Source organism: Hibiscus syriacus, unplaced genomic scaffold (assembly GCF_006381635.1).
Source record: "Hibiscus syriacus cultivar Baekdansim isolate YM2019G1 unplaced genomic scaffold, ASM638163v2 tig00111220_pilon, whole genome shotgun sequence".
NCBI classification, from domain to species: domain Eukaryota; kingdom Viridiplantae; phylum Streptophyta; class Magnoliopsida; order Malvales; family Malvaceae; genus Hibiscus; species Hibiscus syriacus.
In genome coordinates, this window is record NW_024063024.1 from 894,870 (window position 1) to 921,048 (window position 26,179).

The 26,179-nt window shown below is 34.0% G+C and overlaps 2 protein-coding genes and 1 pseudogene across 15 annotated transcripts; 2 read left to right on the forward strand and 1 right to left on the reverse strand.

Moving 5' to 3' along the window:
* Nucleotides 1-1,998: 1,998 nt before the first annotated feature.
* Nucleotides 1,999-2,604, forward strand: LOC120156412 (annotated as a pseudogene).
* An 11,102-nt stretch (nt 2,605-13,706) lies between these two features.
* LOC120156440 (RNA-binding KH domain-containing protein RCF3-like) lies at nt 13,707-17,584 on the reverse strand. 13 transcript variants are annotated; one of them, XR_005519066.1, is made up of 8 exons: nt 17,481-17,584; nt 16,636-17,276; nt 15,762-16,124; nt 15,412-15,666; nt 15,039-15,301; nt 14,771-14,820; nt 14,608-14,675; nt 13,980-14,415 (listed from the first exon to the last, which is right to left on the reverse strand). XR_005519066.1 is itself a non-coding variant. In XM_039167759.1 (8 exons), exons 2-7 carry the CDS (start codon nt 17,224-17,226, stop codon nt 14,630-14,632), a joined length of 1,560 nt encoding a protein of 519 aa, XP_039023690.1. In that variant the 5' UTR covers nt 17,227-17,276; nt 17,481-17,584; the 3' UTR covers nt 13,980-14,502; nt 14,608-14,629. The 13 variants fall into 13 exon arrangements, 10 of the variants coding, with proteins under 10 accessions (XP_039023696.1, XP_039023690.1, XP_039023691.1 ...); XR_005519065.1 differs by having other exon boundaries at nt 13,980-14,525; XR_005519064.1 differs by having other exon boundaries at nt 13,980-14,533.
* A 1,352-nt stretch (nt 17,585-18,936) lies between these two features.
* LOC120156441 lies at nt 18,937-22,872 on the forward strand. Of its 2 annotated transcripts, XM_039167766.1 has the most exons (4): nt 18,937-19,005; nt 19,567-20,234; nt 21,687-21,727; nt 21,811-22,872. In XM_039167766.1, the coding sequence occupies exons 2-4, from the start codon at nt 19,847-19,849 to the stop codon at nt 22,681-22,683; spliced, it is 1,302 nt and encodes a 433-aa protein (XP_039023697.1). In that variant the 5' UTR covers nt 18,937-19,005; nt 19,567-19,846; the 3' UTR covers nt 22,684-22,872. The 2 variants fall into 2 exon arrangements, with proteins under 2 accessions (XP_039023697.1, XP_039023698.1); XM_039167767.1 differs by lacking the exon at nt 18,937-19,005 and having other exon boundaries at nt 19,319-20,234.
* The last annotated feature ends 3,307 nt before the right edge of the window (nt 22,873-26,179 follow it).

The following is a 26,179-nucleotide window of genomic DNA, read 5'->3' on the forward strand; positions in this document are numbered from 1 at the left end:
TGCAACAATGTCAAAATTAGGTGCAATAATGTTTGAAAATTAAATGGGTAAATTATAAATTTTAGTCACTAAACTTTAGGGTATTTATAAGATTAGTCTTTAAGTTTCAACTATAAATACCCTAGCTCATTTAGCTTCAAAACCATCCCAAAGCATTCTAGTTTTCTTCTAATACTAGAGAGATTTTAGAGAGTTTCTTGAGAGTTTGTTTTCTCCTTTTTATCTAGAGAGAATTATCATTGTTTTCTCCTTGGTAGATCGAGAGAGGTTGTAATTCCTATTTTCTCATAGTGAAATTCTTCTATCGTTGCCCGTGATTTTTACCCTATATTTTTAGGGGTTTTCCACGTAAATTTTGTGTCTCTTTTATCTTCATTTTTATTTTCTCAAATTATCAGTTGCGATTTTACTCTATCCGATAGCCGTCTTCCGCAACAATTACACCATTCGGATACAACGTTTTATCAGGTCCACCCGGAACAAGCGGCGCCAGTGCAGCTATCTGTTGCTGGATGACTATCAGTCGCGCGGCTTCCGAAACCATCTGGACACAAACTATAAGTGCTTTCGCAACTTGCCATTGAAACCAAGATTAACTCTTGTAGTGCCCTGGAAGAAAAAGATTTTGTACGGCCGGGGGTATATCCTTAAACCAGTGGGACGATGTGCCGCCTCCTGGTCGGTGCGCCGTGACAGAATCGAGAACTAGCGACACTTTTTTGGCGCTGCTGATGAGTTCAACCACAACATATCGGCGGAGATCAGTGGCTGACATAGTCCTAGGGGGGCAACACGGGTAACCCTTGCAATGCACTTCCATGGACTATCAATGAGTTTATCAGATCTTTTAATAAACACGTCGTACATACTTTGGTGGCAGATTTAGCAGTGAATGTGACCTTGTAAATTGGGGGTTGTGGTTCCACTGTGGATACCAAACTAGCCCATAGCACTGCCACTGCCAACACCTTCATTGTTTGAGCAACTTTCATTTTTATGGAATTGGAGAGTGGAGATTGTTTTGCCTTCCAAATGGAACGAGGACACTGGTTTTTTATAATACTTTTTAGTACCCAACACGTGTCGAATTTTGACTGGTTGCTTGCCTAATTATAATCTAATGTTTGTCTTACATGAAGTGGCAATCTAACAACTTTAGGATTTGTATATTATGTATTTCCACGTGTATAAATTGTTTTTTTATCAATATTAAGTGACAATGCTAGAGGAGTGTCACATGGCCTACTAATTGCACAGAAACCATAGTCTACAAGTTGGCTCCGGTAATAGGATAAACATCCATATTTTTAGTGTATCAAGGTGTTTATATTTTCTAAGTTGTTTTGTTTAAAAATAATAATATTAAGATTAAAATTATAAATAAAAATATTTTTATTAAAATATAATTTTTATAAATGAGGATAACCAATTAGACTAATCACATTTTTAATATAAATTTATATATTTATATTTTACACACCAAATTATTAATCATCTAAAACTCAAATGGTCTACCTAAGGTGAAAGATTAATTCTAACGCGCCATCAAACTAAACATTAGGTTTATATTTGTTAATTGAGTTTGTAGAATCACTATTATGTGCAAAATAACGAAAGTGTTATATTTAAAGTATAACTCTCTGCGTTTAATGTTGTGAGTTCTTGTCCAATTGATTTTAAATTTTAAATTTGATATTTTCAACTTTTTATTTTAAATTAAGTTGTTAAAATGTTCTAAAAGAGAAAGATTGGGATGATTTGTATTATAAAAATAGAGAATAAATTGTAGTAACAAAATTAAAGTAGAGATTAAATTCTAAATTTCATTAAATAGAAGGACAAAATCCATAGTAAGACCATAAATATCACTGAGACAATTCATAACGGAGGTCTTTCACGGATGCTGCTCTCAACCTGGCGTTAGGGGCAGCCTACTATCCTACCTCCCCTTATCCCATACCTATGGGAATAGGGTCAGCTAATTATTATCCAAAAATCATGAGCTCCTTCATTAGTTCTACATTTTCCATCCATGTCAACCAGAACTTCGTCACACCCTCACCATTGCAGCAAACTCTACCTCCTCGTAATTCGAGAATCGATTCCACCCCAACAAAACAATGTGATCATTGGCAACCGGAGAAAACTCGTAACAACGTTTGTTGCTGCCTCACTAGCAGCACTAGGACTGCAAGGCACACCGGTAGCAGTGGCGGAGAATTGGGGCACGCATTCGTTTCTCAGGGAACGGTTTTTCGAGCCCGGTTTGTCACCAGAAGAAGAGGTATGTCATGTTTTATATCCGACTGAAGCAGGCTTATCTTTCTCAGGATTTGAAGAACGCCATGAATACATTGCCCCAAGGCCGTAAAGATGTACACGTGAAAACGACAAATGAACTGGTGGATAACATGGCTGAGGTACGTATGTTCACAGATTATGAATTAGCTGAAATGGCCAACATTTCTAAATAATTCTTGTTTTTTTCCTCTGATTTTCGTAGATTATTACGTCCGTACCCCAAAAGTATACGAATCGTACTTGTACTATGAGAAATCCATAGATGATTTAGTGGCATTATTGGGGTAGAACACAGGCGCCGGTGCCTGCAGCGAAGATATACATAAGCAATTGGCAATTTGCTTCAATGTGACCATAATTGTGTTTCACAGTCAGTAAGATCAGGGGAATGTTGAGTTTCAATCAACACTTAAGAAGACAATTATTTGTTCTTTCGTAGCTGATGTTCATACAATTATATAAGAAATGCTGAAGCTTCAGTACAGAGAATAGTTTCAGATTTTGTAATGAAAATGAGGTTGAAGTGCTGTGTTATTTCTTATGACATGAAACTCACGGATTTTTCTCACTGCATCTGAGAAATCACATACTGCAACTTGATCACCAGCAGGAAAATTTAGACCGACATTTCCCACGAGAATCTTTTCATTTCTGGACTCCAAGTCCTACAACTTCCATAACCAAGAACATGACATGCTACAGTAATGCGTGGTTGCATCTTGCATACAACAAAGACTCACATTTTTTCGAAGATGATAAGGGGACTCAGAGAAAAGGGTCATATGCAATATTGACATGTAAACATGCTAAAATGAATGACTCTCCATATAATTAGATGACACCAGGATAGAAACTTACTTGATAACGTGATCCGACTCTTCAGCATATGGATTGAACCCTCTCCATTACTGATATGTGAAAGTGCTTGGTATTCAGCACTTGCAGTTTTACTATCATCATAGATATAATATGTGAAAATGAGAAAGAAGTGTAGCCAAGGACAACTTGCCGGATAATTAGTTTGAGTCATAAGGTAAGTATGGTATATGGAGGAGAGATCCTAGCCGGCAAATCATCCTTGGCTGCACTACTTCACCTCATTCCCACATGCTAGACCTTAGATGAAGAAATCAGGCAATGGATAAACAAGTGAGAAAAGTGGAGGTTTTTGTGGGTGCATATAACCAATAGTGGCAGGTGATATATATACGTGAAGGCCATGTGTCTTGGAGTCAGCACACGCAAACCCTAAAAAGTTGATCTCAATCAACCCACGTTACCATTACCAACTCATGTCTCTGATCTTTCTTGGAGGATTAAACACTGAATATGGTTTGTAATGACATCTTGTTTGACATGTCGTAATCTTAGAGATATGAATGAGAGGGATGGAGAGGATAGAGATTGGTTATGGTTTGTATGTAAATAGGAAAAGGAGAGTGATGGAAGAGTATGGGTCGGGGATAACATTTTCTCTGAAATCACCGCCCACCACCCATTGCTCTTTTCCTGCCTACTTTTCAGCTACAACTTGTACATTCACTCCCACTCGAGGATGCATCACATTCAATTATATTATTCAATTTCTGAATTTTTTAATATTCTACCTACTATCCCAAATCAACTTAAATTAATACTCCATTTACATTATCCAAATCAACTCTACATTCAAATTTTAATAACTAAATCCATTTTCACTTTAGTTATTAATTTTGTATTTCATTTTTTTTAAACTTATTCAATGTTAATATAATAATTACATGTTGTAACAAATAAAATTTGATTTCACTCAAAAAAAATATTTCTTTTACTTTAAATTATTTGAATCAATTCAGTTTTTTAACAAATTAAGCTTAAATCAAATTTAAATTTGTTAAATTAAAAAAATTATTTTAAATTATTTTTTCAAATTTAAATTATTATAAAATATATGTATAAATTCAATTCTTTTTTTAATAAGATTTTTATATCTTTTAAATTTTATATGTAATTTAATTTTTAACTATAAGTCTTTACAAATTCCTATTGCATATTATTATCAACTCTTTTATATTCTTATTAATACTTTATCCTCACATTTTTGTCTTCAAATATTTATGAATATATTATATAATTTTAATTTATAGATTAATTATAAATCTTATTTATATACAAAAGTATTCAATTCAATTCAAATCCAATTTAAAAAATAAAATACTACTCATAAACTTAAATAACTTAATTTATATCCTACCAAACATTACCCCTTGCACATAATAACAAAATTTGAGGATATCCTATCTTCTACCATCTAATGATCAAAGTGGTTGTAAAGATGAGGATCGATTCTAATTTCAAACAGCAGCATCAAAGCTCCATTACGTCATTTATCTCTACTTTTATCCTTTCGACTGTTATTCAGTACATGATCGCTCAGCAATGTTTTATTTTTCCCGATGAGCAAAGCAGCATATCAGAAAAGGCAGCTTTTAAAGCAATTAAAGGAGATAATGTTTAGTCACAGCAACTTCAATCCCCCCTTTCTCCAAACAATAAATATGATTTGTCTAATAGCAAACTGCACCTTGGATAGAATAGAGCAACCTGTTAGCCATCAGTGCAAAAACCCGGGAAAAATGAGAGCTCTAAATAGGGGCTTCTCCAGAAATTTAAAGGCTTGTCGGGTCATTCTTGATCCCTGTATAAAGTGCTATGGTTGCTATAAAACTCCAACGAATTCTCATATATTCATACAAGTCGGTAAGCCTACATGAATTTCTGAATATCCATACAGATTGGTTTGTGCATGGAAGACACGTATAATCGAAAGATAGAAATAGGAACGATTAATCGACATGTATAAATCAGTATCAAAGCAAACATATAGCAATGGGAACATTAATTGTAACATTTAAATACCAGATAGATCAGGATTCACTTTTTTATGTTATAGCGGTGTAATATTTATTTTTTGTTCGGACTCTAAACTTATCTGAATATAAGAGAGTCCGTTCGCATTAATTATGGTGAAAATAAAAGTGTTATCATATCAGAGAATATCCCAGAAAATCTTATCATTTTCAATGTGATCTCCTGTCAATGGAAAATAATATGTTAATTGATGTTATTAGATTATATTATATGTTATTTCCTTATATAAAAAGATCTTGTATCATTTAGGTACATATTAGCCGTCGATTATAAATAAGTTAAACCATTAGATATTTGGAGATTCAACTATAAATAGTGATATTCTCCGTCTCATTAGGTACAATGAGAAAAAGAGGAAAAGAGAGTAAAATAAACAAAAAAGAAGAGAGAATTACCGAAAACGTTGTAATTTGAGAAACAAGAGCAATAAAAGAAAACATTTACTTGAAGGTAATTCTTATTCTTATTTTTTTCTTGAGTTTATTTTAGTCTATTTCGACATTATTTTTTTTCAAAAACCATCGAGAGAGAAGGCCAATACACAAGAGGTTGAGATCTTTCTTAGATCTAGCTCACTTCGGGACTCTCCAATGAAACTTGTTGGAGGATAATATCATTTTAACATTTTTTTTCCTTTTTCTAAACTTGTTTAATTTTTATTTTAACCCCTTTTTTTATTATGGATGGTTATTTCCTTTCTTGATTTTAATTGAATGATCCAATGACCTGATTTAGATTCCTATGAGATCCATGTGGGTAGGAGATAATTCTTTCCAAAATCCATCCATATGTTTTAAAAAAATTAATTGGATCCTTTTATCTTAATTTATTTCAACCTTCTTTCTCTTTTAATTAATTTATGTTTATTTTTTTTAGAAAAGAAATCATCAAACCTGTCCTATACCATTTTCTTTTTAAATTCTTGACTTATTTTGATTATTTTCCATTATTTTCTATTTTTGTTATAATCGGTTTATTGTTAAGATTTTATTTTATTCACATCAATTTGATTTTCTTTCCTTTTTAAAAAAAAAAACTAACATACTAATAAATATTTTTTTTAACTTTTTTTGTTTATTTTATATTTTTAAAGCACTTCGTATCCATGTCTTATTTATTTATTATTACATTCCTTGTAAATTTTCCTTTTTATTTTAATTTCAGTATTAACATATCTTTTCATGTATATTTTATATATATGTTTTCATTTAGTGTGGTGCCTATAACTTTTTTTTCACTTTTGCATATTTGACCTAAATCATTCATTTTTATTTTTAAATTATTTTTATAACTTTAATTTATTGTATTTTACAGTAACATAATTCAAAGGTAAATAATTTGGATCTTTTCTACTAATTTTGGCTCTAACTTCAATTTTCAGTATTAAGATAACTTGTAATCATGTTGGTACCAAAAGGGTAACGTGGAGGTGTTCATCATTCCCCACATCTCCCGAACCATTCCAAGTGAATCTCTAGTAAGCTGTAGATCCGATTAAAGGTAAAATTTAGGTAACCGACCTTACCTAATCCAAAAAGGTTGGCGACGACTCCAAAAAGGTAAAATTCACTTTTAGTCGAAACATGATCCTAAGACCACCTGAAGGACCGTTGCGACATCTTAGCGGCTCCGTTGGGACATGAAGAGAGTCAAGCCATAATTGGTTATTCATTGTCTTTTAAAGAGAAAAGTGTAAGTTTGAGTCTTTATTTAATTTTTAGATCCTTTTAAATTTACATTTGAGATTATTTTTATTTTTGTAAATAGTTATACTGATGTGTATTTCAGTGATTTCAGATTTTTTTTTTTAAAAAAAAACCATTACATCTCTTAAGCTCTATACTCGAGATTCGTCCCTATTTAGGTTGGGGTGAAAGTGACGCCTTCGTGAAAATTTATTCTCCGCACAGGTCTAGTAAGTAACCTTCAGGGTTCATATACCTTATGTTTTCGTGAGGATTTATTCTTCGTACAGGCATAGGTGAATGAATCCTCTCAAATTTAACTTAATTCACACGAGCTTGTGATGGGTTTAGAACCGAGGGTCTTGTAGTCCTAATGGGGCACCAACAAGGAAAACTTGGGTCCCTTTTTTATAACCAAACTATGTTGCTGCGAGAAATTAGAGCCCACCCTGAAGCCACATTCAAAACCTAGGATGAATTATCTATTTTCTTGCTTTAAATTCACTGTTCAAAGCATGCGAACTAGAAATATATGCGGTTAGGATTTATTCAATCAAAAAACATGTGGGATAGAAACCATGTTCGAGTATGAACAAAAGCATGTGGGGTAGGAATTATTATTTGATTTTAATTATTAATTTTCCTTACTAACTTTTTCCTTTTGTTTTTTATTTCTTATCATTTGCACCATCACATAGAGGTGTTGAGTCGCGAAGTGTTTTTCAAATCTGAATAGTTTTCATTAATGGAGAAATGGGTTGTGACTCAAGAGGTTAAAAACAAAAAGGTAAGACTATGGTCTAAAAAGACTCGGAAAGATAAATGGAACAATCTGCAAGACGGATACGTGTCAAATTTGGTTGGCTACGCTTCAATCAGCCTCAAGAAGAATGATGTCCAGGAGCTGTGAAGAATGTGGAGCAAGTAGAAGCATGAGAATAAGCAGAAGTTCTATAAATGTTTTAGTGACATTACACATATGCTCTATATCAAAGTAAATGAGGCTTTAATCTGAGCCTTGATTTAGTTTTGGAATCAGGGATACATTTGCTTCAACTTTAACAAGGAAGAATATGACACCCACTATCGAGAAATGCACGATTTTTTTGCACTTTAAAAGAGTCTAGACATATCAAATTCATTTCAAACCTGAAAAGGATTACGTGAGTAGATCAAGTCAAATAAAAGTTTATGAGATTAAAGAGGTCTCCCCAAAAGTATAATGAACAAGGAAGCATTGAACATGAAACCTTTAGAACATCATGGAAAGATAAAAGAGAAAGGTAAGTAAGCTCCAAATAATCCCTGTAGTGGAGGTCTACAGTGGTAGTGTCCTTAAGAAAAGGCCAAATGTAAAGTGAAAGCAAGATATTTCATTCGTGAATTCTTAGATCATGTTCACAGGACGATCATCACATGTATGATTTAGCAAAATAAGTTGAGGTAATGAAACAAGGTATTCAACCAGTGACAAACGAAGAAAGAATGCATGTTAACATGTTACAAGTTGTCCAGTGTTTAAAAGATTTAGCTCAAGTATACCTTTAAAATATTTTTGGTCTCATTGTAATAACACTTTTGTCCCAATGAAGGCTATTTATTATGACAAACACTTTTGGATCAATACCTCGAATTTTCATGCATATATCATTTTGCATTTTTTTAAAAATTTTGCATTAATATGCATTCATTGTTAAAATAAAATCGACTAATAGAGAATATTTTTTTGATAAAAGGAACAAGTCACATCCTCATAAAACCCCCTTAAAAAAAATAGAAGCAAGACTTGCTCAGCTTGAAAACAACATGTTGAAATTACAAAATGAGCTGGAAGAATAGATAAGTTAGAATCATCATAATACTTTGAACACCATCACCAAAAATCAAGACTCTCTAGTTGACCAAATCGTGACAAGACTGACAGGGTTGAACTTAACAAACATCCCAAGAGCGGGGGCATCTGAAGAAGAGGTTGTACAACCCATTCTAAATTTAGTGATCACACTTGGAAATCTGCTAGGATACCAAGGGATTCATTTTGCTACAAAAGTACAAACTTCAATAACGAATCCCCAAAATAATCCCAAGGATTATCGCATTCCAGACTTTGATGAAGAGGACAAGATGAGAAAGATAGAAGAGAATATCAAACATCTTGAAGACCAGATGAGATGAATGATGATAGTGAAATGATAGTGAAACAAATCCATTCATCATTTCATACATAAAAATTTTGTGAAAGAGGTTCAGAATTAATCTTTTATTCACTAAAAACAAGTCATTAATCCATTGATGTCCCCATTTGAGCCTGAAATATTTTTCTTTGGATTTAATCCTAATCAAAGATCACTCCCCACATTGAGACCAATGAGAAAGAAAATTTTGCTCACATCCGTGAAGACAATCAACAATAAAACACCGCAAGGTTGACCAGGTATAACATGTTTGAAGATTAAAATCAAATCAATAATGATAAAAAATATTTCAAACACGAGAGTAACTTGTGCTTAAATCAAATTGAGGTCCCAAATTCAACAAATAAAAAGAAAAGATGTGGCACATACAAAGATTTATCGAACCACAATGTTGGTCAACAAAAGCTGATTAAAAGATCCATATTGTTACAATAAGAAAGTCGCTAACATTGGAAAAGGAAATGACCTCTAGGGTGAAAATCCCACAAGTGGGCAGTCTAGAGACATCTAAAAGAAGAAGAGGAAAAAACACGATGAAGCAGATTTAAGCAAAAGAGGAATGAATGCATTGGACTTTGGTTCAATCACCCTTGAACAGGTGTTTGGGCCTATTTATCTATTTATTTCATAACCGTGAGTCATGGCATATGTTACGTTCCTAAAAAGTCATTTCTAATCATACATAAATTTCTAAGTGAAAGATTATGTTCTGCACATCAAGATTAATCTTTTATTTCCATTTTTTTAAACTTTAATGCATGATTTGGAAAAATGAAAAGAAAAAAGCAAGAAATAAGGGTTCAAGATGAAAATCCGTAAAGGGTGTCTTGAAACCAAAGAATATCTCAAGTTGAAAACCCAAAGAGACGACTTAAGTGACGATTCAGATTCACACACGGAAAGGTCTTGAGTCAATATGACATTATCAGTAAAGGCATCTTATTGAAGATTTAATGCACAAAAGACTTAATTGATTCAGGAGGAATTTTGCATCCTTCATGCATTGTCACAACCTTCGAGGTCCTCTAGACAGAAGCTACACTCGAGTCGTTCTAGGAGTGCCAGTTCAAAGGAGTCCACGTCATTGATATCTGGGGCACCTATTTGATTTTTACTCTTCTTTCAAATGTTTACCATGTACTTTCCAAAAACTTTTTCAGTCATATAAATAAAAAGGAACATTTCCTTTAGAGACCAATTTTATTAGCATCTTGCATTGAATTTAAATACAAATAGTTTATTCACTTTATAAAATATCATTGTGTATTACTGTACAAAAATTTTCTGAAAAGTATAGGTACTCAGAGGAATGGCTCAGATATCATTTCGAAGTCTTTTCTCCAACTTTTGAAAGAAAAGAAATGCATTGATTGAAGTCAGTCGCGAGAATTCAGAAGGTTCAAAGATAGAAAAAAGATCAAGATTGGCATAAGAATATCGAAACTTCTCTTTAAGACAAAAAAATTCCATTTTATGTATACATAAGAACATCATATTCATATATTACACACATGTGTACAATTTTGCATATTTTTAGGAGTCAATTTCAACTTCACAATGAAGGATATTGAACTCGAAGAACAATCGATATTGACTTAACACAGCCTATCCAAGTTAGATTTTAACTTCACGACGAAGAATATCGGGCTCAGAGAATATTCAACATTGACTTAATTTCACGACGAAATAGTCATCCACAACATAGCTCAACTTAACAGTGATGAGTTATTTTCAAACCAAGGTCTTCAAGTTAAATTTCAACTTCACGATGAGGATATTGGACTAGAAGAAAACCCAAAATCAATTGTGATTTAGCTTTAACTCAACAATGAAGAGCTACTATCCAGCTTAGATTTCGAGCTAGATTTCAACTTCACGATGAAGGATATCATGCTCAAGTCATCCGAGATCGACTCAACTTTGAGAAGAATGAGTCATCCATGATTTGAACTTCATGACGAAGGATATCGTGCTCAAGTCATACGAGATCTACTCAACTTCATGACAAATGAGTCATCCAAAATTTAGCTTAACTCAACAATGAAAAGTTATTTTTCAACCAAGGTCTTCAACTCGAATTTCAACTTCACGACGAATGATATTGGACTAAAAGAAGACTCAAAATCAACTACGATCTACCTTAAGTCAAAAACGAGGAGCTATTTCCCATTCCATATTTTGAGCTAATTTCTACTTCACGACAAAGGACATCATGCTCAAGTCATCCAAGATTGACTCGACTTCACGATGAAGAAGCCAACCATAATTTAGCTTAACTCAACAACAAGGAGTTATTTTCAGCTTAGATTTCGAGCTAGATTTCAACTTCACGATGAAGGATATCAAGCTCAAGTCATCCAAGATCGACTCAACTTCATGGCGAAAAAGTCATCCACAACATAGCTTAACTTAAAAGTGAGGAGTTATTTTCATCTAACTTAACCAGCAGAGGGTTTGCATATTTTTCTTGAGTCAAATTTTAACTTCACGAAGATTGATATTGAACTCAAAAAGCATATTCATAGACATACTAACCAATGGTTATGTTGACTTTTGCTGATTCAATTACTTTGAGACCAAGACAAACTAGACTAATATTTTCAAACCCAGTTACTTGAAGATGTAGAAGATGGAGATAAGCCCTTAAAATGGACTCAAAATGGCCCATCCTTCTTGAAGATTCTAAAAAAATGAAAGAGCATATCAATCAAAGGTTAAAAGAAAGTGAGAACACCAAGGAACGAAGTTACATCAACATGACAAAAATTGGTCATTTTTTATCTTTGCTCTATTCACGTTACACACTAATGGGCAAAGAGGGACAGTTGTAATAACCAATTTTTGTCTGGACCCTAGACTTATATGATTGCAAGAGAGCCCGTTCACATTGACCATGGTGAAAAAAAAGTGCCATTGTATCAGAGTATATCCTAGAGGAATCTTGTCATATTCAGTGTGGTCTCATATCATTGGAAAATAATATGCTAATTGATTTGAATAGATGATATTAGATATTATTTCCTTAGATAAGAAGATCTTGTATTATTTAGGCACATCTTAGCCGTCGATGTAAATAATCTATACCATTGGATGTTTGGAGGCTCGACTATAAGTAGTGGCCTTCTCTGTCTCATTAGGCACAGTGAGAAAGAGAGAAAGAGAGGGGAAAAAAAGAGATAAAAAGATAGTAGAATAAAGAAAAGAAAAGAGAGATGAGAGAATCACCGAAAGTGTTGTAATTTGAGAAACAAGAGCAATAAAAGAGAACATTTACTTCAAGGTAATTCTTATTCTTATTTTTTTCTTGAGTTTATTTTAGTCGATTTCGAAATTATTTTTATTCAAAAATCACCGAGAAAGAAGGTCGATGAACAAGAGGTGATTATCTTTCTTAGATCTAGCTCACTTCGAGTCTCTCCAATGAAACTCGTTGAAGGATAATGCCATTTTAACATTTTTTTCCTTTTTGTAAACTTGTTTAATTTTTGTTTTAACCTTTTTTTATTATGGATGGTTATTTCCTTTCTTGATTTTAATTGAATGATCCAATGACCTGATTCGGATTCCTATGAGATCCACATGGGTAGGAGATAATTCTTTCTAAAATTCATCCATATTTTCCACACAAAAATTAACTAGATCCTTTTATCTTAATTTATTTTAATCTTCTTTTTTTTAATTTATTTAAATTGATTTTTTAGAAAAAAAATCATCAAACCTATCGTATACCAGTTTAAAAAAAATTGACTTATTATGATTATTTTCTATTTTTTTATACTCAATTTATTGTTAAGATTTTATTTTATTCACATCAATTTGATTTTCTCTCCTTTATTTAAAAAAATCACACATACTAATAAATATTTTTTAACTTTTTTATTTATTTTATATTTTTGAATCACTTCATATCTATGTCTTAATTATTTATTCTTACATTTCTTGTACATTTTCCTTTTTATTTTAATTTCAGTATTAACATATCTTTTCATGTATATTTTATATTGTTTCCCTTATTGTGGTGTATGTAAGCTCTTTTTTTTACTTTTGCATATTTGACCCATATCATTCATTTTTATTTTTTTAATTATTTTGATAACTATAATTTATTATATTTTATAGTAAAAAACTCAAAAGTAAATAATTTGGATATGTTCTTTAAATTTTGGCTCTAACCTCAATTTTCACAACAACTAGTAACCGTGTTGTACCGAAAGGGTAACGTAGGGATGCTCATCTTTCCTCACATGTAATCGACTCTCGAACCCTTTCAAAAGAATCTATGGTAAGATGTAAATCCGGTTAAAGGTAACATTTAGGTATTCAACCTTACCTAATCCAAAAATATTGGTGACGACTTCAAAAAGGTAAAATTCACATTAAGTCGAGACGCGATCCCCATACCACCTGAAGGAGCGTTGCGAAAAGCGGACCAACTGTATTTTGTGTATTAACAAAAACAGAAACAGATTGTAATCGACTACAAAAGTCACTTACCAGTTAGTATAGTACATACAACTAACCAGCTCCCAACCAGTGGAAGTCAATGATATAAACCACCTGCCAAAGTAACAAAATAACTGAAGCTGCTTACACAGGATAAGAGAATGAGGAAGCAGTACCAAGAATATACCTACCCCTTCAATCGATTCCATTTCAGGTTACCTTATCTCCCTTTCTAGCTTTTTCTGTGCTTTAGTGATTTACAAGTTCATACCACTCGTATATCACTTCCACATTTTATGCAAAGCTCAAATCTCAGATCATTATATTAAGGAATAATTTTTAAAAGCACTTTGTTCAACAGAAACATGGTCTCTCCTCTTCAAGAGAAGAAAAGGGACCAGTACACCCAGAAAAGCACCAGCCAGTTTAGCTACACGTAAAAATGTAATCAAGAAACCAAAATGTGGTGGCATTTACACCAACAAAATGTCTGCTAAATTTATACTGGTCTTAGGACTACAGCAACATAAACTTCCATATCTGATGCAATTCACAAACCACATGCATACACGAAAAATCCTGATCAATTAGACGCTACCTTAACTTCGTTATAAAATATAAAAACCACTTCATCAGCCAAAGTGCCAAAAGTCAAACAAGTCTAAGGGTTTTTACATGGAAAGCAAATTATTGGGAATTACAGAGCCTGAAAATCATGAAGTCCAGGCCAAAAATGATTGAATGGTGATTTGCATCATCAAATAATCTTATTCTTGGTCATCCAAGACACGCACAATGGCGGCCAAAGTAGAACTAAGTTTCCCAAACCCAATTAGTCTGGTCTTCTGGTCTAGGCTGGCTTCATTGAAAAGGGGAAAGGTCTGGCTTCAAAATCTGCGACAACTTTAAGATTGGGGAGAGAAGGCAACAAGTGGGAAAGGTACAATAGAATCCTTGGCAGAGGACGGCTGGCAGTGTTTAAGATGTCATTCTTCATATCTTCATGCAAAAGAATCAAAAGAACTGCCATATATACGCACAAAGTAAATAAATGAAATGAGACACATATTTACCTGTGGAGTCTAGAACCCAGGACTAATACCCATGCTTCCTATGTGAAACTTGGTTTACACTGGACAACCTGGTGACAGCTAAAAATCAGGCAAGGTCGTAACAATTGACATTAGAGAAAATCACAGGTGATCAAAATTTTCTAACTAGATAGGTAAACATTACCCCCGACCAGAATTGCGACCACCATGATTTCTATAGATGTCACCTCCACTCTGGAAAATGATAACATAAAACATTCAAGGAAGTAATGAAATCAACACATGTAATCAAAATTATGCATGGATACATAAATACGTAACGGGATGGATAGTTCTCACATGCAGACGTTGTACTTTAGAAAACACCTGGCTGCAAAAACCAGATGCATCCAATAATAACAAGCTTCTGCATCTTTGAAGGGAAATGTTAAAGGAGGAATTTGATAAAAGACAAGCTTACATAAGTTCCTTTATTGTCACTTGCAGACAAATCACTAGGGCTGTATCCCTTCATGTAAGAAGAGTATGAACGATTATGTGGTTGACCATCTTTGTTACCAAACTTGGGACCATCCGACATATCTAATGACATAGGATTGTAGGGAAGGGCAGGCAAAAAAGTGGAAGCTGCTCGTTCTCTTTCAAATATATTGGCTCTCAGGCGCAACAGTACTTGTGAAAAAGCATTGCTAGCAACATCAAGACTTCCAGTAATCTGTAACCCGTTAGAAGATAAAATTCCATAGATTAGAAAAGTCTGATCATGATATTGAGTGAACGATGCAGGAAGAGTGCATGTGCACACCAAAAAGTACAACTATTCACCTGCACCATCTCTTCATCTTCATATGCAACTTTGGGAAGGTTTTCCTTAGATAGTATGCGAATACTAGCCCTAGTAGCATTCCTCATCCCAGATATTATTGCCCCATTTTTACCAATAAGACATCCAACCTGTGAGCTTGGAACTAGTAGACGGGTGGTGATTACAGAATCTCCTGATTGTCTTTCTGTTTTTTCACTGCATCGTGATTGCAAAAGCAGAGCGGCATTGATAGTGGGGGATGGGTCTCCAATAAACTGCAGAAATAAATAATTTGGCATGACATATAAATTTCTTGATATAAAATTCCCAATGATAATGTAGCTAATTTTAAGAATTAATGTATTCTTACCTCCTTTGTTGATATGAATATAATGCAATCATCTCCTTCTGCTGCGGAGCTATCCACTTTTATAGATGCCCCAGACTCCTGTCTGATCTGTCTGATAACACCACCACCTTTTCCAATCACACCCCCAATATTTCCAGCTGGGCATACCAAACGAAGAGAAAATTCCTTTGCAGAGCCATCATCTCCTCTGGAAGAATAATTGCCATAAGAACCCATAAGGGGAGCATTCATGTACATCCCACCAGGTGGATTCATATTAGATAGAGAGGAGAGAAGCAAGTGCTGGGATCTTGAAGGATTATCATGAAGGCGAGATGCAACATGATAAAGAGCCTTCCTCACGACTGAGGGCTCTCCAACTATCTGAAATCCCCACAGAGAAATTGAATGAGTACACAAAAAGGCCATGAGATGATTCAAAATCCCCTAATAAGCATACAACTCATACATTATTAATGAGTATATCAATATACAGTTACAACATGAGGACAAATTTTAAGGTAAGAACTGCCTAGTCAGAACAGAAGCCTCATGAAGATCAATCTACAGATCTTCCAAATCCCACCATTAACAACAGAATAACATACAAATTTAGGAATAAAACTCTTTCTTTTCTGGGAAGACAAGCCGAAATTGTGGGCGCAATGTATCATCAAGATACGGCTGATTTCCTTTTAAAGAAGTCACATTCAAACACTTCTCATGACTCATACCCATACATCACCATAATTCGGTTAAGTCTAGCCATATTGATTACAAAATCAAATCTACAAGGGATAAAATTCAGTTAAACAACTAACATCCTTTCTCCTATTTATTAAAATGACGCATAAAACGCATAGTATATCTTTTCACATAAGGAAAACAACTTTACCTGAAGAAGCTCATCAGAACTCAAAGCACAGGGAGGCAAATGCTCATTACTTAAAACCCGAATTTGAGCATGTGTTTCGCTCCTTATAGTTTGAATCACTTGTCCTCCTTTCCCAATAACACAGCCAATCTGATCAGATGCCACAAGCATTCTCACAGTAACCACGTGTGTTTGTTCTTCGAAATCCTCATCGGCAGGCAACTCTTCAGCAACAACCCTATCATGTACCCTAAACAAAGCATCCTGAGCAGGCGAAACAAGCTCATCGTCACCGTCACCGAGGGGATTTGTTTCCTCACTAGAGCTATAAATCATAACCACCCTCTCCTCGCAACCTGGCATAGCTTCGCAAATCCTAATGTTTGACCTACTATCTGACCTTAACTGTTTCACAATCTCACCACCTCTTCCTATAATACTACCAATCCTTTTGACATGACATAAATAACGGTAAACGGTGTCTTCAGGCCCAATCCCATGATGTTCATTTTCCTCGCCTTCGTTCCTCCTTTTACTCCCTCCTCCTCCATTTCCAGCATATTCAGGCTGAAAATGGGATCTTTTACCGTAATCATTTCTTTGACCAGCCATTACAATCGCCTTAAGTTCAAATTCTCGATCTTTATAACAACTTAAATTAACTGCAGCATGCCAAAACCAAAAATTGGATAAAAAAATAAAAATGAATAAATTCCTAAACTTTCTTAAACACATAAATCGTAACATGATAATTATAACAATAAAAAGAATAAAAAAAACTGAACGAACAAGTAATAACTAGAAATAAGCATATCGAATATGTAGAAGGAAAAAGAAATTAAGTAAAGAAGTTGAAGGGAAATTACGGAGAAACAGAGGAACGGAACGAACGTCGGATTCTGTATCGGGAAATATAATGTATGCTCTTTCAGAAATATCTGCGGTTGGTGAATGATCTTTTTAGGGTTCGAAGCGGTTACCGCGCGTTCACGTGACCGACAGATACTTTTCCTTTTAAACAACACGATTCGTTTCGACTCCTAAAACGTTGACTTTTTAATTAGATTGTTTGATGCACTACTGTTGTTAAAGATGGGCTGATCTAAGTCCTTGTGCTCCATCCCACCTTCAACCAATAATTTTGCAGCAGCACTGTCCTTGTGCATGCTTCCTGCTCGAGAAATGTCATCTGCTGTGCTACTGCCACCAAAGTTCAGTAAGCAGTAGGCATATACGACTTCAAATTTTACGATAATAAAGTAAATTTATAATATTTTAAGAGATAAATTTAGGATTAAAACAAATTGTTAATAAAATTTTAAATTTTTAAAAGAAAAACCGTCTTATTAGTCTCATTGGTCCATTACTACCTAGAGGCTACATAGTCATGTTCTTGAAGATGGAGATGTATGCTCCAACAGCGGCGAAGGCGGTTTGTTTACTGGCCAGGAATTTTCATTTTTGTGGAAGCTGTGAGTTTAATCAATGGCAATAAGTGATGAGAAATTGATGCCTTTCTATGTAAACGGAGACTAATAAACAATATGCTGCATTTATACAGGTTGAAGAGTTTGTTCCACTCAGGTCAAATACATTATCTTATATTAGAAGGTGAATTTATAAAATTCTAAAATAACGAAAACATATTATCAATTAAAAGTACATAAAAAATTCTAAAATATATATTAATTTAAAATTTTTAAGAGATGGTGATTGCTTCCGTCCATCCCTTGCGATCCGTCCCTTGTTCCCCTAGGTGATTCTTTTATTGATGCTGTCGTCGGATCACTTGTCTTATGTTCTGTCAAAGATGTTAACACGGTTAGTTCTAAAGTCAAGTATAATTAGATATGTTCCAATGCTTGTCTTGCAGTGGGCATATTCGAAAAATTAGAACTTTTGGAGGGCAAAAAGTTGGACAGATAAAACATGTAGGATCATTTTGCAAATGAGTCGAATTGTTGCCATTAAATTGATAATGGTTGCCAGCCAGTGCAAAGAATATGATTAGGTAGGTATGAATTTATTTCAATTTTTAATTAAGCTGCTCTTAATTAATCAATCATTGTAAACATATCATATATTATCAATAATTAAGTATAATCAATAAGCGTAAATGAGGTATTGATTTAATTAGTTACATAAATTGATATTATTCATATTCGTTTTATGTTTACGTTCGAAATTTACGATTGTTTATCGTCTAAGCTACGTTCTCTCCCAGTGAGTAAAAGTTGTAGGAAAAAAAAGCCACTTGGGATAGTTTTATAAATACACAAAGAAAGGAGGTCCTAATTTGAAAATAGAAAAAACACATTAAATTAGGGTTGTTCTCCTTTATCTAAAATCACCACGCATTCCTTCCCGATTGCAGTTCGTCTCCTTGAAATCGTAAGTTCCCACACTCACTTTGTTCTTTTAGTTTTTTTATGGTTTTTTTTTTCTAGCTTTCTCATTAATGTTAGTTGATTTAAAATTTTGGTTTTAATTACTTGCATAATCACAGCTCCCAATCTCTATGAACTGTTCTTTAAAGTTGTTCAATTATCTTTCATTTTTTGGCTTCTTTGCTACATTTTGTTACCTCTACTTGGTTTCCATTTAGGTTTTTCAATTTCCCGAAGTTCATAAATTATGAAAAATTTGCATTTTTAAGCTGTTAGGTTCTTTTCTTTATGACTATGTGAAGTTTAAATATCGATTTTTTTTTATATAGTTACTTGACAATAACTTTGCTTAGTTCGTCTGAAAGTATTAAAATTTACTGCTGCCATTTCTATTTTTGGATTAACTGCAAGGAAGTTGGATAGTGGATGTTTGGCAAATAATATGATGAAAGTCTGTTTGATCATTAACTTAGAAGGACATTTTCGCTCCTCATTCATTTTAAATTTCAGTTGCTTAGAGGCATGGTTTTTACATCTAATTGTGCTTTTTACTTTTTCCTGCCAGATTTCTGTTTTGATGGTAGTGACCAACTCTCAGAAGGAATCGATGAGAAGCTTAACATGCTTGCAATGAAATGCATGCTTTTAACATACTTCACTGATGAAGTTGGTGTGTTCTTTGATTCTTATATTTACTGAAGTTTGGGTCTTAACACCAAAATGGTTGCAGAGAACGCAACATATTTCGAGGATGTTGTGATTCTTTGAGTTAGTTGTTGGAATGCTTTATAAAAGTTGAAAGCTTGTTGAACTAAAACTTGTGAGGTTTACAAAAAATAGCTAAGATGGGGTCGCTGTGTTGTGTGGCTGCAAGGCCGCATGGGCCTAATGCAGCCAGTAGAGAGTGGTCCATAGGCCCTCAGGAGCCATATTGGCGAACTAATACCAGTTTCTCGCCACCTCCTTCGAGATGGGATTTCCATTTTGAACCTGATGGATTGTCATATAGTTCATATGATGGGAGTCAATTGTATGGATCTTCTACATCTCCAAACAGCAAAGAAAGTAGGGGCTGGGTGAGGAGAAACCTTCTTTACAATCATCAATATTCTGCATCTGATGGTGCTGGGACCTTTTTAAGTAATCCATCTGACATTTCTCTGGGTCCACAGTGGACACCTCCAGTAATACAAGAAATCACTCTCGATGATTATGAAACTGCAACGAGAATAGGTAAGCTAGTTAAGAGTGTCACTTTCATTGTTAAATTTGTATCAGTATTGTCTAAGGTTTGATTCACTTCCACCCTTCCATTTTCCTTCGCTGAACATATTTTGTCTGAAATTGGATGGGAAATCGGGTTATTATTTTCAGTACTCCCCCCCCCCCCGGTTTTGTAACTTATAATTCTCAAGTGAAACAACGAAGTTGAGGCTTATAAATAAATAGACTTGTCATTTATGATTCTCAAGTGAAACAATGAAGTAGAGGCTTATAAATAAATAGATTTGTAAAAAGGATGTTAGCTTGTTCACAAACATTCAAATGATATGATCTCTTCCTATGACGAGGACAAGCTGTGCTCCTCTTAGTCCCTTTAGATGAAGAGCGGGTATGTCTGGTTTCTATCTAGCTTTAGTAATTCAGTTAGTAGGTTTCTGTGATTAGTTGAATTATTCATTGTTATCTCCCACTCCTTGTTGTATTTGATATTCTTATTTAATACTTCCGGTCCTTGTCCGGTGTCACCCCCTTTCCTATCAGAACACTGTCATTCAAATATAGGTTGCATTGAAATAAGTGTTAAAAGAAAATGCAACTGAATTTCCTGCCTAAGCACCTGAAATAGCCATTTCATGCCTTCTGATTCATTACCATGCATTTGATTTGCATTTTCTTTCATTGTCCAATCATGAATATTAGCTGTGACCTTAGTGTGGAAATGTCGAACGAAAGTTGGAGTGATAAACTCAGAGACATCTTCCTCGATGTTCCTCATAAGATTACAAACTATTGAACCTAATATTGTATCATTGAGGAAATTGGAAGACTTGCTTTTATTATGTCTTGGTTTTCATTCTACATTTAGCCGTCAAAACTTTCTTCAATTGCCTTAATATATTTTCTTTGTTCCTTTATTGCTTTTTATATATCTGAAGCCTTGTAGACATAATTTTATAATTGTCTGTCATTTTTCCTCAGATGCATTAGATTCAGAAAATCATTATGTGAAAGATAAAAGGCTTTGGTTTCTTTTATAGTTATAGATTGTAATGGTGTCTATTGCCTTCTCATTACTTTTCAGTTAAATAACTGTGATGTCCAACAGCCAAATCAGTTCCGTACCCATTGATAATTCTAATGTACTGTAGGCTTATCTTGTCTTTGATGGAGTTAGAATTACAAGACTAAAACATTCTTTACTGATTTTAGTCCTAGACCTAATTTCTAAGCTAAACTGAACCTATAGAGCAATGAGATTCGCAATAATATTAAGGTGCTCTGCATAGTCATTTCTCAAGGCATTTCTGTCAGCTACTGTACCTAGGGTGGGACACGGTTGGAAATACTCTTTTAATGCACTTAAATTTTAAAAATTGAATTTTGGAGGCATATTTGAAAAAAGTTCGAATTATTTCCATCAGCTTTGACTGAACCAACTTATTGTTGTCTTTTCCATGTTAGATCAAGTTGGTGAGCAATTACCCTTCACTTCTATTGTTGAGGTACCTTATTCTCATCTTCACACTGTTGTTAAGTTGATAATGTTTCCCTAGAATTTATTCCTTAGGTTGATGGAATTTTGCAGGGGACTTCAACAAATGCAGATAGTGGAGTCTCCACTTCATCTTATTCGGACAGTAGTGAGTCTGAGCCCATGGTCAGGCAATGCTTGTCATCTCATCGCAATATTTCAAGTCGGTATTGCTTTATGTCCAAGCCTATTCACCCCTTGTCCTTTCCCACGGAGACTCCTTCCACAGAAGCCTTGGAGTCTACAGTTGCAGGGCTTTCAGATGATACAGCCACACCACAGAGAGATGCCCATAACTGGAGCAGTGCTAGCAGCAGCAATGATATTGCAGATATTTCTGAGCAATTTGAACCTTTGGTGTTCAGCCGATCATGTGTCCCATCTAGTGGTTTTAAATGTGGTTTGTGCGAGAGATATCTCTCACAGAGATCGCCTTGGAGTGCTCGTAGGATTGTAAGAAGTAGTGACATGCCTGTTGCCGGGGTTCTTTCATGCGGGCACACTTTCCATGTAGAATGTTTGGAGCAGGCAACACAAAAGACTCGTATAAGTGACCCTCCTTGTCCTGTATGTTTCAAACTCGAAGAGCAAAATTCTCCAGAGAACCGAGTCTTATCTAGGTTTAGGAATAGCATCTCAAGGCTTAGACCATTTTCTGAGGATGGGCCATCAAGATCTTGGAGCTGTGCACAGGTGGGAGATTGTGTTCAAGGGGCTTTGCAGCCTCCCCCACGGAGTACCATGCTATTGCTTAACCAGAGTCGCATGAAGAAAAATATCTTTGTGAAGGTTAATTCGAGTAAAGAATTTCCCGGTGAACTGAGGAAAAGTGGTTCGGCGTCTTTGCAACTTTTTAGTGGGAAGTCAATTGATCAAGGTGCAGTCGGGTGCTCAAAGACAATTGCGGGTCCAAGTATGAAGAGTTGAAACTTGGCATATCTATGAAGGTTGAATGGATGCTGAATGACATTTAATCGAGTGAAAATGGGAGTGGAAAATAGTTGTTGTATAGATATTAATTTGTGGAAAACTAGGGTTGAAATCTGTCAATTTCGGTTGTGTTATACTATTTACTTATGATGACGGAAGTGCTGAATGTGTAAACCAAATTTCTTCTGCTCAATCGTGGAAGCCGCATTAAACTCACAATACCATACTCACTACGTCTCTCTTGCATAAATAAAATAGGATAATGTCACATTTGGTACCTGCATTTTTGACTAGTATGATACTTTGAAAAAATGTCTACTGTGGTATATATTTAATGGTGGGTTCGCCCATGTTATTTGTTGCAAAACTTGCAAGAAAGGGAAGAGTTCGCATCACCCCTTGGCAATTGTGGGTGCAAAAACATACATCATTTATGAACCCAACTTGTATCCCATGTGGTGTGGGGACTTTTAAAACGAGAAGCCACTAAATTTGTTTTACTGTGCTCTATTCTTGGGAACCATTCGCTCATGGGGTCTGTTGGTAATACCTCAGACAACTGCATATGGTTTCATGGTTGGTCCTTATTCGACTTTCGCCATCCTTTTTTCAAGGCCGTGACCCTTCTTTTGCAATTTGGGCCATGTTGGTTGGGGATAGCCCCTTTCCCACTAGCCCCATTAACCCCTTTGTCACCTTCTGTCAAATTGCCAAAATCACACAAACTCCTGGAATTGTTAAAGACTCAAAGATGACGCTACAAATTGGAAATCATACACTTATGACTTGGTATATTATATTTTAATCTTGACCAATCCACCCATTAGTGGATTTGGAACAAGGGAAAAAGCATATTTATGAGTCAAAAGGTATGATTTATTCATGTCAACCTGACAAGAGAGAACATATCCAATACCAAGTTTGAATTCAAACGGCTTATCCCACACATTTAGGATTAGATGTGGGACTTCAACTTGAGAGCTTTCGCATCTACCATTGATCTTTATATTATTATTTTCTTTTCTAATTTTAACTTTTCAACAAATAAGTCACACCACAAAATTTTCAAATCGAATCGAACGAAATTTGAATCGCAAAATCCAACAATAATTAAAATTAATTCATTTAATTTGTAGCTAAAGGTGTCTCAGAGTATAGATTAGGGTTGTTAAAACTGAACTATTTTGAAGTGCTTTACAACATCATATGCCATTAAAACACATCAACTCATTGAAAGAAGTAACGAGTTGGATAAAAAAAATATAAATTAGAGGATCTAAAACCCTTATCAATGACGGATAATGACTATTTTAACAAATATAACAGAGTTTTTAAAATAATTATGAAATAAAATGTTAATCGCCTATCAGATCATCTAATTCTGATTAAACAAATGGAGTCGAGTATAATTCTAGGAACCTAACCAATTAGATATAACATCAATTCCTTTTTCCTTTATAACCATGTTTCTTCTAACATTGTCAAACTGTTATATCACTTTCATGTACAAAAATTGACCAAACCTTTAACATCACATTAATCACAAAAAACTTTATCAAATTACAAATAGGTACATCAGATATAAATAATAATGCACTTTTACCCACTTTTGCTATATAGAGTAGGGTTGAGCGCTCGATCGAGTCGAGTTGAGTCAAATAAAAAAAATCGAGTTATTCAAGAATTCGAACTTCACTTGAAATTTTTTCGAGTTGAGTCATGTTTTTGAGTTTCTGTTTAAATTTATTTGTAAATATTTATAATATTGTGATATTATTTTATTCTAATTTAAATGGTTTTTATAACCATATACAATACATATACATTTTTCATTTTTTCATATGTGATATACATATATCAAACAGGTCGAGGAACTTGAATCAAATTTGAAAATCAATCCAATAATTACTAAAAACTTTGAGTTAATTGAGTTGTATTTTATATCTTGATTTGAACTTGAAATTTTTTCGAGTCGAGTTTATGAAATTACAACTCAAAGTCAATTCGAATCGAGTTTATGAGTCGAATCAAGTCAAAAAATTAATTTTTTGAGTCGAGTCGAATTTTGCTGCTACTAATATTATAGAGCTTATCCCTTGATCTTCATTAACTTGGCTATATGTCTGATGAGAAAGCAGTGGACCACTTTGGTTAGCCATAGGATAAGAAGATAGGAGTGGCTGTGTGATAGGCAGCAAACATTCAACCCAACTCGTCGTGAAATGGGCCTTAGATTAATCTGATCCACTCTTTACTGCATTGCACCTGTTTTTCAAATGTTACCTATTAATTCGGATTGGATTTTACATAAATTTATTATAAAAACGGTCTTTTTAATTTAATTTTTTATTTATAATATTAAAATTCAAATTTTTAATATTTACTTAAAAGATTTTACGTTTAATCTCACTAAATTAAAACTATTTCTCTCTAATAATGAATTTTCATACGAAACATTGTTATTAAGGCATAAAGAGCAATTGATTAAAACGTGAAACCTAAACAAAATTGTAATAACTTCAAATTATTGAAAAAGAATTATCCAACTTAGGCCTGTAAACGAACCGAACGCACACGAACGGAGGTATGTTTATGTTCGTTCATTTAATAAATAAACGAACATAAACGAACACGAACATAAACGAACAAATTTTTTTTGTTCATGTTCGTTTATTAAGGAATATAAATTGTTCATGTTCGTTCATTTAATAAATAAACGAACATAAACGAACACGAACATAAATGAACACGAACATAAACGTTGGAGACCCTACCTTCCATTATTCTTTCATGAAAAATAGTCGACAATACAAATCAATCAAATCTACGTTATTCTAATAAATTCGCCGGTTAAAAGTTTTGTGACATCAATGTCAGACTTTAGTGAGGTTTGTTAATAATGGTCATTTCCGTTGGCATAGTATAAAATTTAACAGCATGAAGATTTCGAACGGTACAAATTGGACTACAAGGCAATAACATAGATCCAAAATCCCTTCGATGCTACATATCGTAACTGATATTATTGTTAAACCACCATTCAAAATTTTAACGTACCTAAAGTCTACTCCACAACTAAAGGTCGCACAAGAATTATGAAAACAAAAGTTTATTGTCAAAATGTATTTTCTACTTATTAATGGGTTCTTCCTGAAAAACTCATTACTTTCGCTATTACACTCTTTTTCAGAAATTGCATAGAAACCTTTGTTTTGTTTTCTGACTAATTCTATTAGATTTTTCTCTTTACTGATGTTCATATACTTCCGATTGTTACCTTTATCTTCTCATCTATTTCTAGAAAAGAAGTATGATGTTTTCTTGAGTTTTAGATGTGAAGATACTCGCAATAACTTTGCATATCAACTATTAAGTCAAATAAAATAGAGAAAGAGATGAAACCAGACCTATAAACTTCAGATTGCACTATAATATAACTTGTTTTGAAGCTTTCAGCGATCGTCTCTATTCTTCAGTGAATATTAGGGTTTGG